The sequence below is a fragment of the Astatotilapia calliptera genome, chromosome 4 (assembly GCF_900246225.1).
Source record: "Astatotilapia calliptera chromosome 4, fAstCal1.2, whole genome shotgun sequence".
Lineage (NCBI taxonomy): Eukaryota > Metazoa > Chordata > Actinopteri > Cichliformes > Cichlidae > Astatotilapia > Astatotilapia calliptera.
This window is the reverse complement of record NC_039305.1, coordinates 11,658,558-11,678,902: the sequence shown is the minus strand read 5'-3', so window position 1 is coordinate 11,678,902 and position 20,345 is coordinate 11,658,558. Positions and strand designations below refer to the sequence as shown.

Sequence of the window (20,345 nt, the reverse complement as noted above, 5' to 3'; positions counted from 1 at the left end):
TGGGATATTCCCCACTGTTTGATCACAGTCTAGGCCTAACAAGCAGTGAGTAGTATGGAAGCTCCCCTCTTTTATCCTGTGGGTGACACATTGCTTTCATCCACAGGGCCCTTAGACATGTAGGCCTGGTAATGAGAAGAAAAAGAGGATGTGGGTTAGTGACGCACTCATCACTTCTAGCAGTATTCCTGGCCTGGGAATACTGATTACCACCAGATGTAGTATGTTTGTAGGGCAGCAGACTTGACATTCAAAATTTATACGGGTCTGCAGAAAACTGGGTGGAGGCGTTTATCTGAAGGCTGACTAAGCAGGGTTATCCATGTGGTTAAAAATTCCATAGGTACTCTGTCACTTTAAGAGGAACAAAAAAGGTAACTGAGTAACTTCTCATTGTTTCCTATAAGCTTGGTGTCTCAGTTGTGCACTGTTGCACCCGTTGTTTGTTTGCTGTCATCTAAAGCTTATGCACTGCATTACATTTTGCAGTTGGCATGATGAAAGCCAGTTGTAGGTGCACCTATTCAACCTATTCTCCAAGCTGGGGCCTAGTGTGGGAAAAGCATTACATGTTGCTGGCATTGACACAAAATCTAACAACTGCTAGCTGAAACTGTAGGCCGGAGATCTGAATCTGATAATGGCTTGTTTTTCAAGTGGTTTACAGATAGTGAAACTACATTTATGTTACTCAGTCGAAATTTTGAACAGGATGTTATGTTCCATAGTGTGAGATGTGCTTTTCTTCATTTGTCAAAAAACTGCACATCCAAAGCCAACATTTGTAAGACCCTAACAAACAAAAATCATTATTTCATGGTTACAACTTGTGATGATGCTCAGTTAAAATCAATACAATGAAGTTTAACGTCTGCAGTTGTTGTCCCTTGCCGTGTTCATATTTAGGAAGCCCATGCAATGGTGACTTATTTGTTGATAGTTTTGTGTTTGGCATCTACCATAACAGATTTACAGGATTTAATGTTAAAGACAAAACAAAAATAGAATGGCTCTCATCTCTTTAACTCACTTTCAAAGAAGGCCCAAAAGTGCATAAAGACAACCAAAAGACAAGCCATTTGGCCTGCTTTGAACATCACTGACACTTTGTGGAGTTATCCAAGTGGCTGTAGAAAGTGGTAATGGTGGACTTAAAGGCAGCCTTATGTAAATGTGTTATATTCATGTAGATAAACCAGCAGAAGAAAGGGATTGACTCCAGACAAGGTGTTTTGCTATGTTACAAAACACAAACTCCAGACATTTTATATACACAAGCTATGTAGCACACTAAAAGCGAAAAACACAAGACAGAATAACATAAGACATCATTACAGAGGAAAAAAGTCGAAACTCAAAGTTGCCTCCTCAGCTTTGCTGCCACACATCTTCTCCCCTGGAATTGAAGTAAGCTTTTGGATAATCATAACAACACTGAATTTTCTTTAGCTGTAATACAGATAAATGCACCGCCTATGCACATCTTCAAGCTGAGTTTTAAACATAAAAGAAACATACAACAGAAGTGAAAAGATTTTCTTGTTACACCAAAAAGTTTCAAGACACGGCTGGAAGCATTATACACAAGTTTAAATGTTACAGGGGGAAACTTTTCTCGATGTTGAAGAAAAGGCAAAACTATTTGGTGAGGAGAAGAATAAATGTATTCCAAAATTGCTGAACTATTGATACAGATGATAAGTTGCATAATTTTATTGAACCTACAACTGCATTCAGTAAACCACACAACTCTCTGTGGGTATCTGGCGTGGTCTGTGTCATAGGGCTGAGCTAGTCGATTCATATTTATTTTTATCATTTATTTATTTATTTATTTATTTTTAAATTCAGTCTTTCAGCCTATTCATCTGCTTTGAGAGGGATCGAGGTTCCACAGTTACCAACTCCATGAAAATTAAAGATTTAGCTATAAAGCCTGTCCATCTGTGCTTGGTCTTGGGGCTTATGTGATATCTCAGCAGGAGACCTGCTGGTGGTCTTGTCAAGACTGGCTTCCCTGCCATCACACTTTCAGACATTTAGAGTGGCGCCTGTCCACCTTTGGTTTTAAAAGTATTAATGCTAGTCATGAAGCTTTTAATGCACTTACTTCAGGATAATTTGTTTTTGACAAGTCAAGTAATGGTATCTTCTCTTAATCCAGTCTCTTTATCCGTTTTGTACTCTGCCACGCTCTATTCAATTTTTATCTTCCGAATCGGTGCTATTTCCAAGTGGAGCATCAAGGTTTTAGTTAATCTTTTCATAAAATATGAATCCCATCACTAGAGTGTTTTTCCAGGTTTTCCAGGTTGAATATTTCTGACTGAAACTGTAGTCATATTTTTCTCTTGTCAGACAACAAATTTTAAATTGTAGCCCATGAACTCGACAATCTAATTAGAAATTTCTCCAAAGCTGTTGTGCTTCAGTGATAAAACATTGTTTCCTGTGTTACAATAAAAGCTTAGCTGGTTATTGGTCGATGCTGGCATTTAAAAATATTACAAAGAAAGTTGGGGACTCAAAGTTGTGTTCTTAGCCTAACTGCGACATAGTGACTCAAAGCTTTTGAAAACCTCCGTTTACTGAGGACACACTGAAGCCTTTGTGAGACTTTACTGGTTTAATGTGTGCTTCCTCTTTGTCTAGTTTTTTTTTTTTTTCTGTTTTTCTTTTTTAAGATATTGCATCAAATATTAGTTTAACTGTTTGCAAACCATTGAACTGTGAATCGCAAATGCATTTAAAGCGGTAAGATAAGCACAGGTGCCTTCATTGTGTTCTAAGGATCACTGTCTGTGGACGTCCTGGGGGATCTGTTCTTAGATGGCATTATAATTACACGCTGTTTGGTTCATTATGAAAGGAGATCCATAAATTGAAAAATGAAGTTTGTGTAAGCCATTGCAGATATGACCATAAATTCTGTTTTAGGGTGCATTTTGCTCATACTAAACTAAATTGTCAATTCCACTTAGAAACAAAATATTAATTCTAAAAATAAATCTTAGTTTGTTTTACAGAAGAACAGACAAAACTGACTAACTTTTGTCAATATCAAATAAACTGAGAACTAAAAGGAAATTGTCAATCTCTCCTTGTTGTATAGCTGAGCTTTTCAAACAGTTTTAACAGTTACTTTAGTCTGACAAAAGCCGAATGACGAATTAGCGCTTCCAGTCAGAGACTGAGGCTACGTCCACACGTACACGGGTATTTTTGAAAACGGAGATTTTCCGTTTTCGTTTTAAAAAATAATCCCGTCCACACATAAAGGCAGAAATGAAGGAAAACGCTGCTATGAACATGCCAAAGCAGCAGGTGGCGCTAGATTCCTAACCGTGCAGAAATGTTGGCCAATCAGAAGTCTAGAAGCCTCGGTGGGAAAAAGTAAACAAAGCTGCGGCATAGAAGCAGAACAGAGTCGTATGTGTGGAGGGACAGTAACTGTGTGTATATGTAAGCATTTAAACACTGCAGAGAGTAGAATTAACAGTAACAGTATTGTAGAAATTCATTTCACCGAAACAATAACGTGGCGCACAGTGTGACGCATGCACCAGTTTATTGTATTTCCAGACTTGCTTTCGGCACAATTTACAGTGCGCGCTACTCTGTTTTTTGTCAGACTTGAAATAGCCGAAATACCTTCACACTACGGAACTTCTATGGCTCTTCCGTTCGACAATCTCTCCGGCATTGGAACCATCATCTGTTTTCTCTTCGGTCACGCTCGGTTGATTTTTCTAGTCGGCACACTCATTTCCTCCATGACCCGCTGGCTGCTTCCCAAACAAACACACGTGCGGCTTGGCACTTGTGCTGTACGTAACAAGTCACAAGACGTGACGCTGCGGCTGTGATTGGTTCGGCTCTGCGCTACTTAGTTTGGATTGGCTGACCTTTTTTTATTTTTTTTATTTTAAGAGGACAAGAGCGGCGAGGTCTATCGCGATAGCTTAATTTCTCTATCGAGTAAAAGTTATATCGCGATACATATCGTTATCGTTCTATCGCCCAGCTCTAACTAGCAGCAGTGGGTGTGCCTGTATTGGTCTGTCTTGCTGTAATGATGAGAGAAAATGACTTTGTCACATTTAATTTGTTGTGAGTGAAGTTGGAGGCGTGAAATTCTCCTGTGCCCATCAATTTACCAGAGGCCAAACAGTGGGGAAATGGACATTGAGTGCAGTAAAGAATTGATGTAACTTTTTCTTTCTTCCTGTCTCTTTCTTTTCATCTTGATTGCTTGTATTATGTCTTTTGTGTCACCTTTACAAAGTATCTGGTGTTTATTTTTTTATTTTTTTCTCTCTGTCTCTTTCACTCAGGGACTTCCTTCCACGTGGCTCAGGCATTGTGACCCGCAGACCTCTAATTTTGCAGCTGATCAACAATAAAGCAGGTGAGTATGTCAGTCCTGTACACAGCCACATCCCAATCTCCTTTTGTAGCTGCCCTGCATATGGCCTCTCGGTCACAATGCCTCAAGCTAGGCACACTGTCTTCTATTTGCTGCTTTCATCCATTTAATATTTTCTCTCTCGCTCTCCCTTTCCTTTTTGTTCCCTTTGTCCTCTGTCTCCCCATCTCCCTTGTAAACGTTACCCTGTCACTGTGTGTAGAATATGCTGAATTCTTGCACTGCAAAGGAAAGAAGTTCGTGGATTTTGATGAAGTGCGGGCAGAAATTGAGGCAGAGACCGACAGGATAACAGGCTCCAACAAAGGCATCTCTCCTATCCCAATTAACCTGAGGGTGTACTCCCCACACGGTAATGGACACAAGTCTTTTTGAAACTTTAATCACAAAGTCCAGAAAATCATTTTTTAAAACTCTTTGCTCTCATGTACATATTAAGACCATTACCCCCCACACCCTTTTTTTTTCTAAGCCATTGCAGATACGACCATAAATTCTATTTCAGGGTGCATTTTGCTCATACTGTGAGTGTGAATGTTAATCCTCTGTTTCTCTTTAAAACTGATCATTGTTTTAGCACAGTACTGTCTGATAGGTTAATTTATTTATACAGCACACTTTTGAACTTTACAAATTAGCTTTCCAAAGGTCATTCTCTTATTGCTGGATGGTTCTTATAATAAAAGCCTTTGGGTCAGCTGTAGAAAGAAATAAAAGTCACTGTTGCATCCATGTGAATGATAAGCCATGTTAATGTAAATAACAAAATGTAAAGTAAAGCTGCAGGGCTATTGCAACTTTGCATGCTGAGATGGTGTGCTATAATCAGGGAATGCTGCAGCAATTTCCTGCATGCATGTAGATGTTTTCAGGGCTGTCAAGTTACAGATCACTTCTTGTGCCTCTAGTTGGTAATGGACAACACACCAATTATATGTCATGTTGCCCTTTATCATGTGTAGAACCCACAATGAAAATATCATGTACATTGAATGATCTTTTGCGCACAATGTCTGTTCTTGTTACCGGTACATGATGCTCTGACTGTGGCCTGGCATTGGCATTTAGTTGTATTTATGCGTGGAGTCTTATCAAGAATGCCTAGTGTGGAGCAGATTGGACAGTGTGCATTTGAGTTGGTTAATAAATGGCACTAAAATTTACTCTTGACTTCAAAATGGTGGATATCCTTTTTGGTTTAGGACTTGCCTACAATTTTATCTGTACTTCTTAATGTGTGACGTGTTTACCAAACCCTTAAAATAATACAGAATTAAGAATTTTTAAAACGTGTCACAGGCCTAGCTAGTATTAATAAATAGAACTGACCCAGTGTCAGTGCTTAGTCCTAATGAACTTAAAAATAACACCTTACTTGAGCAAACAATGATATGTATGGGTGTTTCCTATTTTTCATTCAAGAAACCTGATTATCTATTTTAATTCATCTGAAAAAAAATATGTGTTTAGGATTTATGTTGACTTCTGTCCTTCTATGACTCAGTGCTGAACCTGACACTGATTGACCTCCCGGGAATGACTAAGGTTGCTGTAGGAGATCAGCCACAAGACATAGAGCACCAGATCAGGGATATGCTGTTGCAATTCATTACCAAGGAAAGCTGTCTGATCCTGGCAGTCACTCCTGCCAACACTGATCTGGCCAACTCTGATGCTTTGAAGATTGCAAAGGAGGTGGACCCACAGGGTAAGCGTGCATCTTTGTAGTAGTCTAACATTCAAAGAGCAGGCCTCCAAACCCAAAGTTTTAATTAATACACTTTAACATTGCATGTTATGATGCCTATTACCTTACCTTTAATCTGCTACTCCTGTTTCATCTGCACTTTAGTGTGGAGCAAGTCTCCACATCTTATTTTTTCGCCAAAGGCCTCTGCCAGTGATGAAAGACACTGATGTAATATGTATTGTTGTGAACTGTTTGGAGTTACCAGGATTTGTGATTTAATTACACATAACATGTGATTTGAGTATCATTACATAGTTATACACAAACATCACCTCACTAAAGTAATAACACAAAAATCCCCTAATTTTCATGTAAATGGAGAGCACATTGACTAGTTGCTTGAAATGTGTAGTGAACTATGGTTACAAACCCAATTCCAAAAAGTGTTGGGACGCTGTGTAAAATGTAACTTAAAAAAATGAAATGATTTTTAAATCTCATAAACCTATATTTTATTTACAATAGAACACAAAACAAAGATCATTTAAAATGGACTGAGGCAAAGTGAAAAACTTTTCTGAGGTCAGGCAAATCAATTAAAAACATTTGCTGGATCATTAAATCAAAAATATGGTAAAGAAGACCCAGGACTGATGAGCATCTGAATTCCTAAAAGTTCAAAGTAGGGATCCTACACCGTAGTAAACATGGCCCTGTCTCAGGTTGTTGTTGTTGTTGTTGTTGTTGTTGTTGTTGGACATTTGCTGCCATCAAATTAATTTTATTTTTTTTCCCTTAAATTAGTACCTTTTCCCAGTTAGACACATAACATGTTTTTATAGTCTTATCTGAATGAAATATCACTCTGAGATTTGTAAATCATAAGAATTTATTTCCATGTTGGTTACAAATATCACATTTCTGAACGTTTGTATAACTACACTTAATTATGTGCAGGTCTGCGTACCATTGGTGTTATAACAAAACTGGATCTGATGGACGAAGGGACAGATGCGAAGGATATTTTTGAAAATAAACTTCTGCCACTGCGAAGGGGTGAGGATTATGCACATACTTACAGGAATATGCATTTACTTGGCTTTAATTTTACACCTGGAATGACTCTGTGTGTGCGTGTGCGTGTGTGTAGGTTACATAGGTGTGGTGAACCGCAGTCAGAAAGACATTGATGGGAGGAAAGACATTCGTGCTGCTCTGGCTGCTGAGAGAAAGTTCTTCTTGTCTCACCCAGCCTATAGACACATGGCAGAACGCATGGGTACACCACATCTACAGAAAGCACTTAACCAGGTTTGCTAGTGGTTGTCTTTTTAAATTTTGTTTTAAAAAATGTTATCTTATCTCTGCCATGCCACCGATATCCTAAAAATAAAAGGCTACCTTTTTTTCTATAGCAATTGACCAACCACATCAGGGATACCCTGCCTGGTCTGCGCAGTAAGTTGCAGAGTCAGCTTCTCTCCCTAGAGAAGGAGGTTGAGGAGTACAAGAACTTCCGTCCAGATGACCCGACACGGAAGACCAAGGCTTTGTTGCAGTACGTGCAAATTAATATTTCTCCTGAGAGAAATACAAACAGCATCATTAATTATCTTGTGCTGAAATAAAAGTAGAAAGGTTGTGATAAAATGCCTGTTTTACTTAAAATCAATACCACTTTTTTGTACCATTGATGTTAAGTGCTGTTATTACAGATAAATTTGTTTTAATGAACAGCAAGCAGGGTATTCACAAAGCCACATGTGTCCTTCATCAGGATGGTGCAGCAGTTTGGTGTGGACTTTGAGAAGTGCATTGAAGGCTCCGGGGACCAGGTGGACACCAATGAGCTTTCGGGTGGTGCCAAGATCAACCGCCTCTTTCATGAGCGCTTCCCCTTTGAACTGGTCAAGGTTAGTACTGTGGCATAACATGCATAAAACAAGCAGTCGGACTAGGGATGGGTATCGAAAACCGGTTCTTGTTGAGGACCGGTTCCCACTGTTTCAATTCCTAAGAATTGTTTGCCATTTTTGCAAACGATTTCCTTATCGATTCCAGTCGTCCCGAAGGACGTCACCACGTTGCGGAGCGTCATTTACCTGGCAGGAAACATGGCGGCTCAAATGCTCAAAAGTTTGGTTATACTTTACGAGAACGGATGTCAACAGGGCAACTTGCAAAGTAGATATTTCATTTAAAGGAGGAAACACTACGAATATGCAAAAGCATTTGCTCACAAAACACGCGATGACCTTAAATGAATGTCACGTTTTTAATTCCGCTCCGGACGCGTGAATCTCAACCCAGCAGCGGTAACGGTAATGCGGCAGGTAAATAATCAACTAACAGTGCATATTATGTTAGTGAGATCTGCCTTATTACAAAACCTACTATTACTGTGCGCTGCATTTAGGTGACCATGATGAGAGAGACAGACAGAGTCTGGCTGGCTCAGATGCTGGCAGTTCTCATTGCAGTTTACCGGTAGCGTCTCCTTTCAGGCCAGGATATACAAATGTCATGCACCCATTTGCCACAGCAGATGCCCCCGATTTTCGGTAAGTGAATGTGTTTAATTGTAGGCAGGGACATTACTGGATATTCTTGTGTAATTGCTACAGAATAATTTATGTTATACTTTGTTATTGCTACAGAAGAATATTTATTTTATTATTTTACATTTACAATTTTTTTTTTTCTTTTTCCTGGGGACCCTGTGACACCCCGTTGAAGAGCCGTAGGCTGGATCTCTTAAGATCTCACTGTTGGGTTTGTAAGGCCATGTTACTCCTAAATTTCTATTTTCTTCAAAGAGAATATATAAAACAAAGTTTTAAGGTAATTGACCTCAGTGTTCTCCTTTTTTAAAAAGAATCGATAAAGAATTGAAATCGTTAAACAGAATCGAAAATGGAATCGGAATCGTGAAAATCTTATCAATACCCATCCCTAAGTCGGACACAGGGAATCAATCATATTTAGATCAACATGTACTTGGAAAGTTTGGCTTCTAGGTTTGATTTACATACAAAAAACCCCAAAACAACTTTATATCTTTTCTTTTATCCAGATTGTTTTTGATGAGAAGGAGCTACGGCGAGAAATCAGCCATGCAATCAAGAATGTCCACGGTGTCAGGCAAGTGGAATGGGACAAAAAACATCCTCCTCCCATTCGAAAAAGAAACTCAATAATTGCCTCTTTTCTGCTTCAACCTTAAATACTGCTGTAGCCACACACTTGATTTTCTCCCTTCATCAGAGCTTTTATTTTACTGCAATTCAAATTTCCATAATCAAGCCTTGGAATCATAGACTAAAAGTACCAATTAAAATTGGTGTATTCAGTAAGTGTTGTATGAGAATTTTAAATTTTTCTACTTTTCCTCAGTGTTCTTTCAATCCCTTTATCTCCTCACTGCAAAGCCACCCACTCCTTTTTTTGTTACTGCCTGCCAAAGTATTCGGTTATAATGCGATTTTGTGTTACATGTATCTGTATTAGCTGCATTTGTGTTGTTGTGTATTCCTTAATGAAAATCTTCTGTCTGTCTTATCTCATTTGTCCTTGTGTGTTTTTAATTATACGCACATTCGGCCGTCTTTGGCACTTCATCTCCACTTCTCCTGTCATGTTTGTCAGTATTTACTTAGTATTTTTTATTTTATTAAATTTTTTTTGGGGGGGGGGGTGTCTCATCATCTGTGTGTGTGTGTGTGTGTGTGTGTGTGTGTGTAAATTACATTTTATTTTATTTATTTATTTATTTTTACCAACATCTCTGTTAACTGTCCCATCTGTCTGCCGCTGTGCCTCTGTCTCTCTGTGCATCCTCAGAACGGGACTGTTCACTCCAGACCTGGCGTTTGAGGCCATCGTGAAAAAGCAGATCGTTAAGCTGAAAACGCCCTGTCTCAAATGTATCGATCTGGTCATTCAGGAGCTCATCAACACAGTCAGGCAGTGCACCAACAAGGTACTGCAGGTGGTCCAGCATCTCCCGACCCAGAGACATTGGGCGGGGGAAAGCATGGGTGTGCCAGAGGGTGAACTGACACAGGACATTAGCATCTTCTTAGAAGATGTAGAGAAGCCTCTGCTAAGCTACCAGTGTTTATAAGGAGGATAAAGAGGAAAGTTCTGTGCAGTTTGCCCTGGCTTCACCCAGCCCCATGAGCTCTGTGTGCAGGCAGCGCTGTCGTGTTTTGGAGTGTTGTGACGGGTAACGTGTTGTTGTGGATAAGAGATGTTTTCTGGACTGAACATCTCAAGTCTCTCCTGGACAAGCTGCAGGTCTCACAACTCGATGCAGAATGCCAGTGAAATATAGGGTGGTCTGTAAGGTGCAAATTTGGCATTAGTCATCACCATATTCACCTCATTTAAGAGCGACTAGCTAGTGAAGGAAGAGATGTGAAGTATACCTGCAGCTTGTCTTTAACCGCTGCTTGGTTTTGTCTGTTTGTGCCTAGAAATGACTAACTGAACAACAACTTCTCTTTTTATTTCCTCTTTTTTCCCTTTCCTCTCTTTTCAATTTTTCTTTCTTCAATTCCTGCCTCCTGCTGTCTCTCTACCTCCTTAACCAAATTCAATCGACCCAATGACCTCTCAGAACGGGGCTCTTCACCCCTGACCTGGCTTTCGAGGCGATTGTCAAAAAGCAGATCCTCAAACTCAAAGAGCCCAGCCTTAAATGTGTGGACCTGGTGGTTTCTGAGCTCACCGCACTCGTCATGAAGTGTGCAGTTAAGGTAACCAGGGACACACCAGCCAGGAAGATGGCATTTAAAAAAAGGGATTCATTTTCTTTGTAAATGTGTATCACCGTCATCGAGTTTTCACCCCAGTGAAATCAACTCCAGACAACTCTTTGCCACCACACCATCTGTGTCCACTGCATTGAATGTGTGCATCCTCCCCCTGCCGTCTTCGTACTTTTAGAAGTTGCCACGCCATTTGGCATCTTCTTGGCGCGTCAGATTTGCTCACATTTGAAATATTAAACACAACTATAAATTTCCACCAGCTGTCTCCCACGTGCTGCTGGACCTAAGCATCAGCTCATTAGAGCATTTTTTCCCCCCCCACCTCCACATTGCTTCTGGTCTGTCTGAGCAGAGGCGAGCCCACCGCTGCTCCCTTTCTGACCCACATGACAGACTGACATTCTGTTATCTGCTGAACCGGATGGAAAGGGAACAATGTGAGTCGGGGTGGGGGAGCTGAGATGATATTCAGAGCCCTAAGGGCTCTGTGGGTGCTGTGACAGCTTGAATGAAGCGTTTCCATAGCAACAACTCTACACTACCATCTTGTGGACAGATGAAGGCTCTGCATCTAAAGACATGATTTAAAAAAAAAAAATCTGCTCTGTTACCCAGGCATCCATAGTCCCTGTCTTTTTCTCTGCCTCACCCACCCTGCTATTTCTCATCCAGTCTTCATTAATATAACTACTACAGTCAGCTAGAGACGACTGTTTTACACACACTCACAAAAATACAGGATTATGCCAACAACAAATATCGAGTGCGACAAAATTGGATCTTTTGTGAAGTCATCTCTGGCTGATTCTGCCACCTTATATAACAGACGGTCATTGTGGCTTTAAAGTCTGTTTATGTGCGTGTGCTGGATTGTGATTGCCTGGATATGTGTGACACTGCAATGTCACTTGACTATCTCTTTCCCTTTTCTTTGTTTCCTACTTATTTTCACTTCTCACTCCTGTTTCTCTCTGATACTTATTGGTAAGTCTTATTAAGCTCAAGCTCACATGTAAGTGTGCATGTGTCTCAGTTCAAGGCCGCAGTTATGTGTTTTTGTTGCCTTTCAGCTCAACTCCTACCCCAGACTGAGAGAGGAGACTGAGAGAATTGTCACAACTCATGTCAGAGAAAGAGAAGGGAAGGCCAAGGACCAGGTGAGATGCTGGCATGCTGATTAAACATTAGTTATCATTTTTCACATGCAAAAAATGCATCTACAGTTCCTGTGTAACCTCAGTCCAGTAGTTGTATGTTTGTTTTTTTTAAACCTGTCCTGTCAAACTTTTTTTTTTCTTTTCTTTGTTGTGCCGAACATATTTTTGCTTTCCCAAGTAGAGCACAGTAGACTGTGTATGCTATTTTATTTATTTACGTTATTATTCATATTAATGTCCTGTGGTTGTTACGTTGGAGCAGACTGGGGGTAAAGGCCAGATAGGTGAAAGATGAGAGAAGAAAGCAGAGAACTAGAAAAAGAAAAGAGAGAAGGGGAAAAAATAGCAAAGAATGGGATCGGGAGGGGGGTCGAGAGTGAAGTAAACAGACACGCTGGGTCTCCAACTGCTGTTTCTGTAACAAAGCACACACTGATGATACATGGCACCAAAAAGACAAAACAGAGGGAGGTACACAAACAGATATACCATTTTGCTGACAGAGAGAAAGACAGAGACAGACAGGGAGAAAGACAGAGACCCTCCAAGGGGGCAGGCCAGCAAACACACCAAAATGCCCAGTCACGCACCCCAGAGCCACCAAGCGCACGAGGAGGTGGTGGGGGGGGGAGTGACACATGAAGTTATGATATAAGTATAATTAATAAATATTATAGTTTGTAATGTGAAGAAGTTCATAGTTATTGTTTTTTACTGTTATTATTGTATTACATTGTTGCTTTTTAATACCATTTTTATATTGTTAAGCACTTTGTGCAGCATCGGCTGTTTGAAATGTGCTATATAAATACATTTGACCTTGACCTTAACATTTTAACACCTAGCATTAACTGTATCAATGACTCATCGAGCATTTTTAGTTTCTACATCTGCTGATCTTCCATCTGAAACACGAAGAAGCACATTTTTCCTTTTTAAAAACACCCTTAATCTCCCTGCAATTCTTTATCGGTAATTTAAGGTCATGCTATGCTAGTTGCCCTCTTGGTGTCTGCATGCATTTTTCCCAGTGACGCACAACCATGTTATAAAATGTTTTGTCTCAAGTCTATTCATATTTGTGGTTATCAGAGCTGCAGGTGGATGCATACATTTAAGAAAAAAAAACAGATGCCTGTTATATCCTGTATATTAGAACACTGCATGCATTATCAGGTTTTTTTTTTTTCCATAAGGTTTGCAACTGTGTGTGTGTGTGTGTGTGTGTGTAGTCCTAGTCATCATTGGTATTTAGTGCTGCAAGTGAATTTGTAACTGATAGTTTGACCAAATGAGTCAACATAGATTCTAATCTCTTTAATCTTCAGGGGAAAAAAGTTTAATTGGCCACATGTGCTTTAAATATATTCCAACTTCCTGTTAATTTGACTCATTTCTGCTAAATTTTCACAGAAATCTGGCTTCTGAGAGAGAAGGAAAAACGTATTTATTTCGTTTCAGGTTTAAATTGTCCACGCTAGAGTTTCAGTCCTGGTAGCAACACTTTTAACCAGAAATCAAAACAAGTTGAGCTGAAATTCCTATTCTCAACTCCACTGCATCACTAATGCAGTACTGATGGGCTGTATCACAATGACTGTGTGAATTTAGTTTTAAATGTCAGGGTTTATTTTTGTTCAGTGTGTAATATCACAAGGGAGACTTTCTATTTTGTGCTCACTGTAATTGGTGTTTAATTGTGACCTCTCCCTCTTAATCATAACTTTCTGCTAAGGTTCTGCTGCTGATTGACATTGAGCTGTCCTACATCAACACCAACCATGAGGACTTCATAGGCTTTGCTAAGTAAGTACCCCTCTCACCTCCACCTTCTCCAGCCCAATTTACAGCCTGCTGTCTGTGACAAGTGTCTCACTGAGGGCAAGTTTGATGAACTTTAATTTGCCTTTTGTCCGAACGTGTGGTTCCATTGATTTTTTTTTTTTTAAAAAGAAAAGACATGTAATACGATAACTTTCAGCAATCAATACGCATGCAATCCAGCTCTCACTTTAGACCCTTGACAATCACTGCACTGCTCCTGATTCCAGTCATTTCCTATAATAAGTTTGTGTCCATAGATGATTGTCTGAAAATGCTAGCCAAGGCACTATGTAGCTTGTTTTCCCTTCCATAGTTTTCCGTGGCGTCTGTCATATAAATGGCACGCACACAGCAGTCTGGCTCACAGCTCTGCACACTTTCAGTAGAATGTGCATGTGTCGTATACTGATTAACTATGAGAGAGCAAACCCGTTGGTTTGGTTTGAAATTGGAGAGTGAGGTAATTATGCATTTTTAGAGAAACTAGTTTCTGCTCTCTAGTTTCTAGTCACATGGTTGTGGAGAAGTCCCAATGAAAAGCAGAGGAGCGATAGATGGGGTAAAGATTACTGGAGTCAACAGCAAGTCGATGAGTGGGTAAAGACTTCACAAAAAGTGTTAGTTTGTGTCAAATCAAAGTAGGCGGCTTAAGCCAAACCGAACATCCGTGTTACCTCCCGCTGATGGTATTGGATGTTAGCAAGCTTACAGGGTTGCAGTTGGATGATTTGGACTATTGAGTGCAGAGCTCCAGCTTATAATTACATACATGTTGTAAACTACTGTGCCTCAGTGTGCAGCATGCCAATTAGTCATTTAGCACATATCTCTCCCTCTCAGTAAAGTGGATGTTACATTGATCAAGGTCACTTTAGATGCCGCCTTCTCCCCACTGCATGCAGCATTACTTGCTGAGCCTCCAAACAAAGTCAAGCATGCTCGGTTGCTTGACTATAAACACTACTTATGTTGGCAATGAAGAGAGAAAGTGCTGACGTTTTACTGCATTGACTTTAGATGCTTTTGTGCACTGGAAACTAATTTGCACATTGCAAAGTGTTCACTGCGTTTGTGGTATCCCTAAGCAGTTTGTGGTTGAATTCGTGTTCTTTTTAGCATAGTAGTTACAGTAGCATGTAGTTGAGTGACGCTTCCCTGCTCTGTGTGGGTTGTTTCATTGACCAATAACAAAGCAAGCCCCAGAGTGTGTGCGTGTGTGAAGGTTTATCCTCTGCATGGCAAGCGGATTGATGAAACTTGTCGGCGGTAAGCAAGGGCTGTTTAACGGTTCTCATGACATCACTTTCAGTCTTGACTACAGAAGGCTGGATGATGGTAGCTCCCCAGTGTACGGCAACAACAGGTGGGCAAACAGAAAAGATTGAGGGTTTTGTCTTATAGCATTTGTAAGACCATTATAGTCCCCATGTAGTGCAAATTCTTCCCCAGCCTACTTCCACATCCATGTGTGTATGTATTGGTTCAATAATAATGACGCCATGAACATCTTAGGTAAACCCACACAAGTCACTTGTGAATACTTGTGTATTTTAGAGATGTGGTATAAGGTGTGTTGTGATCTCTTTATGTGATGACAGTGCTCAGCAGAGGAACACGGCTGCGAACAAGAAGAGGGCCATACCGAACCAGGTATGTTTGCTCGGTCAGCTTTTCACCAATCCCAGATTTAATCTTCCTTTACTGACGCCTCCCATTACCAACCTGTTAATAAACCTAGTGAGCATACCTGACATAACTTAGCAGTGATAAAGACCCTTGGCCATTAATCTATCTTGACCTACCTAACTGTTAATGACACTGACTGTATCCAGTCCCAATCTTTTCTAATCCTCATGTTCAACTGGCTGGTCTTTGCCAATATTGTTACAAAGCTGGTACCTCTCCTTTTCTATTTTATTCAGTGTTTTGTTGAAAAGTTTGTTTAAATTGTAAAGTGTATTTGAGGCAATTTTTAATATGATTGTATTCCCGCTAATTAGCCTCAATGGCATTTTCAGTAAGGGGAGAGTTGCCTTAGTGAACTTAAAGAAGACCCTGCTTCACTGCTTTATTGTTATTTATTTATTTATTTTTAACGAGCATTTGTCTCTGGCTGTTATTAATTGCTGTTTGCATGTGATCTAGGCATGATGGTGTGAAGCAAAGTAGCAATTGATCCCCAAATTATATTGATTGTTTTGCCTTCCCATTAACTCACAAGCATCCTTTGCTACAGAATACAGAATGTGCATGGATCCTGCACCTATCAACTGAGCAACAAATATGACATAACCAAATTGTGGTATACTTGAAGTAATTCTAATTGCATGTAATTCTCTTGCTCTCTCTTTCTCTCTATACCTCTTTCTCCTCTCTCTTCATCTTCCTTTCTCTGGTTGCCAAATGGATTTCCTCTGTTTTCCTCCTGTGTGTGTGCACTTCCTTCAAACTGTCATTCCTGCCATTTTACCATCTTCTTTTCAACCTTCCTCATTACTGCTTCACTCCTCTTCTTCTCCTCTTTCCTCCTACATCTTGTCCTTCATCTTCATTTCTTTGCTTCCTTACCTTATTTATTTTGGCTTTGATTTTATACTACTCCCCCTTTTTTTTTTTTTTTTTTTTGGCTTTAATCTCCCCCCTCCCCCCCTCCTGTTACTGCAGGGTGAGATTCTGGTAAGTACCCCTCAAACCCACACCCTGCCCGGGGCAGTAGGGGTAACTCATGCAGAAGAACTGAGGCCATCACAGAAAGGTCAGCTGGTATAGTTAGGCTTCAAAAACAGGCTGCTATGAAATAACTGTTTAAACAGCTAGCTATAGCAAATAGCACTTTATACTTTCATCATAATGAATTGTTGTACCTCTCTGCAGCTTGACGCACTAGGAGAGGTCTACGAGGAAAAGGTAGAGTCTCAGGACTGACTTAAAGTGATATCAATTACAATTCTGACATCAGCACGCAGTCCAGTAATTTGGACTATCTTTAGAGTAACACTCGGCACATTGACTTCTGTAATTCATCACTTTAATATGACAGTAATTGTCATTAATTCTACATTTTGGTTGCTACTAACATTTTCTCTATTGAATAATATGAAAAAGATATGAATTATTTTGTGCCCATAAAGGCTTTTGGCACTTGGCAGTGCTTTGTTCTCTCTGTTAAGGACCAGAGAAAGATAACAAGGAACTCTTCCACCAGTAACCGTGGAGGCGTCAGTTCTCCTGTCCTTGGGTTTTTACCTCTGCTGCTGCCTCATGCATGGTGACTCAAAAGTTTGCCTTGTGGAAATCATCCGAAGTGTCACTGGGGACAAAACGGGTATTGAGAGTGGAACAAATAATAATAATAATAATAATTACTCATTTCCTTTATGGATTGGTTGTTAGATTAAATTCATTACATTCTAAAAGATACCTTCTTACTAATCAAAGCTGTATTTGTACTATGATTGATTATGACTTTGGGATTTCTTTAATTAAATGAAATGTTTTGGGGGTTTTGGTCATTTTGATTTTCTTTTTTTAATATTTGACAAGACAAATTCAAAATGTCATTATTTTTATTTTTTTACACCAATCCTATGAATTTCTTTCCTTTGACTCTGATGTAATCTAACACCTTTAATTAACCATTGCATCACAAAAATTTAGATTTAACTGACTACAGAAACAAGAACATCTCACCTGTGAAATCCTCACATCGCTTATGCAAGCTTACATTAAAACAGGAAGCAGTATTTCTACCTGCCTTAAATCCTCTGGATTTAAGTCCTTTTATTGCTCTGAAAAGTTACGTTATGTTCATGCCAAGGCAAACTACCACGACTAGCTTCTGCATTCCTAACTCCTCTCCCATGTTTATGTTGGCGCTTTTGAACCAATTAACCTTTATTTCCCATTGCTCACTCCAGTCCTCTCCTGGGTGGAAAAGGAGTGCAGGAGAGAGGTCTAAAGCAGGTTTTGAAATGGACATTTCCACTTAGATGCAGTCTGCAAAAAAGCACACTTCTCAAAGATAGTTTCACATACTGCACTTGAAATGCATGAAGCTCTGTGTGAGAAAATGGAGAGACCATGGTTACACTGGTTTCTCCATAATGCATGGACTCTTCCTAAATTGATTCCCTCTCCAGCTCTCCACTTCAGATTTTTCTTTGCTTTTAAATTTTTTGTCCCGCTTGTGATCTCTGCTAACTCCGTCCATCTGCTTGGCTCTGTGTTTAATCTCCTTCGCTACAAATCACTTTTCCTTCTTTACCTCTTTCTTTTAAAATCAAGTAATTAACACTCTTTTCTCAAAGTTCAGCTAAACCCATTAACAATGCTGCTCTCTAACTTCCAGTGCATAGGCTAGGCTTTACTGACCCGCTGGCATTAACATACCACCGTCGACCTTTGGTTTTTGACTTTGTATCAGAGCAGCCATGCTGTGGGTACTATCAGGACCCATTTGGTCATTTCCTTACTGTGGACTATAGACAATGAGGCCTACATCCCTCTTTTCAACCTTGTAATGCTTTTGTATATAGTCATCCATATTACATGTGTATATACTAGATAAATGTGCATGTTTTTCTGTTCTTTAGTCACTCCATTTTGTCATAGTTTAGCATTTTCAGATTCTCTCTTTTGTGATACCTAGTTAAGTAAATTAGATTTGTTTAGGTACAATGTTTAATATGTACATAAAAAGAAAAAAACACAAACATACCAAGGCCCAGCAGGTAAGCGGGTAAGGTTTTATTGTTGTTAAATCCCATAATTAATGGAACTTTATGGGGTCCACATTTCGCCAGTGCATGAACCTCATTGTTAAAGCTTTCCCTCAATCCTCCTGGTACCCCTCTCTCCCTACAACCCTTCTCCGTCATATTCTCCTGACCATACAGGTGATCAGGAAAGGCTGGCTAACCATCAACATCAGCATCATGAAAGGAGGCTCCAAGGAATACTGGTTTGTCCTGACTGCTGAGTCCCTGTCCTGGTACAAAAATGAGGAGGTGAGAAGAGTTGCTGTGTGGTTAAGACGCTGCTGCTAATATAAACTATCCCAAATGAGGATTTGGTGTCATTTCCCAGCCTAGCCTAACCAATGTGCAGACTACTGTTCAGCTGCAGCCTGATGAACAGGTAGTCTGAACACTGGGCAGGCGAGGTGGGGGTTGAGGGGTGAGAAGGACTCTGATGGGAGGAAGGACCCAGAGGTCATTACGTCTGCATGCTGCAACTGTAGGACCGAGGACACAAAGAGTAAATATTATCTCAGTAATCATACATATGAAGAAAAAGCCACGTGTATATAGGAACTGCTTATTACTAAAACAACAGAAAACTTAAAATTTAAGTTTTTTGTGTGAAAATGCAGCATTACATGAAACATTTTAACCATTACAACAATATGTTTAAAGTGACTCAGGCGAGTGACTCGTGCCAGCCCCTCTTGGCTAAACAGCAGTGTCTAAATATGTTTTGTAGAAAAGATATGTACTGAGTCTCGAATTCAAGGAAAGGAGACAAATGTTCACTCCAAGAAGCATGCGTGCCCTGATGGATAAACTTAAAATGATCAGACTTAACTGATTTAACTAAAATGAAAGTTTGAATACTTTTAATAGCATGAAATTCATAAAAAAAAAAATCATCACATTGCTCACCCACTTGATCGTCCTTAGTTGTATCCATTCTTCCACCAAGATTATTATTATTATTTTTTTTTTTTTTTAAAAAGAAGTCATTTAAAATATATACACACACACACACAAACGTTAACTGAAAGGGCGTCCTCACGTTGGTAGCCTTTTGTGAAAAGTCGAAGAGAAAGGAGCGGTACGATGGTGGAGGCAAACTGACGTGGCAGGCGGGCTGAAATGTTCCAGCCGGGATCTGACTTTGGAATTTGCAGGAAATCGTACTGGGTTACGGGGGCCAGAGCAGAGGGAGGGGGTGATTGTGTGTACAAGTGTGCATGTGTGTAGACACTTGTTCACATGAGTCAGCCTAAATGATTTAGGAATTGGGTGTATCTGTGCAAGTGCGTCGTTATGCACACGCACAAAGTTCAGTTTTATGTATTTGTTCGCTTTAGTCAGGCTTGTCTGTTTGTTTGTCTTTGCACGTGCAGTTAAAGACTTAGCCCCTGTTTTTTTTTTTTTTTTCTTTTCTTTTTTTGCGAGTGTGTATGTGTCGTGAGGGCGGGGAATCATGAGGAACTGAGTGATGTAACTCTTGGGCCTGCACCCCGCTCTCTGTGGTTGTGCAGACATAAATGCTTCCAGATGTCTTTGCTCAACAGCGAAAGCTGGCACCCCATCCCCCTAGAGCTCCCTCATGCTCCTCCTCCTCACACTCATCATGCATTTCTTCATCCCACCAGCCTGGTGGTCGTCCACACAGAGGAAATGCATTCCATCATGTCTGCTCATTGGTGTCGAAGTATCAGAGCAACGCTCTGTGATTTTCATCTACAGCCT

At 40.0% G+C, this 20,345-nt stretch overlaps 1 protein-coding gene across 10 annotated transcripts in view; it reads left to right on the top strand.

The window, feature by feature from the left end:
• dnm2a (dynamin 2a) overlaps positions 1 to 20,345 on the top strand; it is a 33,793-nt gene that overhangs the window by 6,402 nt on the left and 7,046 nt on the right. For 2 of the 10 annotated variants that reach the window (XM_026164704.1, XM_026164701.1), the window contains exons 2-16: positions 4,335 to 4,408; positions 4,629 to 4,778; positions 5,931 to 6,134; positions 7,074 to 7,172; positions 7,267 to 7,427; positions 7,532 to 7,674; positions 7,894 to 8,029; positions 9,190 to 9,257; positions 9,957 to 10,095; positions 11,959 to 12,045; positions 13,781 to 13,851; positions 15,179 to 15,232; positions 15,468 to 15,519; positions 16,744 to 16,776; positions 18,765 to 18,875. In XM_026164704.1, the coding sequence (XP_026020489.1) occupies positions 4,335 to 4,408; positions 4,629 to 4,778; positions 5,931 to 6,134; positions 7,074 to 7,172; positions 7,267 to 7,427; positions 7,532 to 7,674; positions 7,894 to 8,029; positions 9,190 to 9,257; positions 9,957 to 10,095; positions 11,959 to 12,045; positions 13,781 to 13,851; positions 15,179 to 15,232; positions 15,468 to 15,519; positions 16,744 to 16,776; positions 18,765 to 18,875 (1,582 nt within the window). Of the gene's footprint in view, positions 1 to 4,334; positions 4,409 to 4,628; positions 4,779 to 5,930; positions 6,135 to 7,073; positions 7,173 to 7,266; positions 7,428 to 7,531; positions 7,675 to 7,893; positions 8,030 to 9,189; positions 9,258 to 9,956; positions 10,096 to 10,734; positions 10,874 to 11,958; positions 12,046 to 13,780; positions 13,852 to 15,178; positions 15,233 to 15,467; positions 15,520 to 16,533; positions 16,546 to 16,743; positions 16,777 to 18,764; positions 18,876 to 20,345 lie in introns of all 10 variants that reach the window. The other 8 variants (XM_026164708.1, XM_026164709.1, XM_026164702.1 and 5 more) reach the window with 7 other exon arrangements.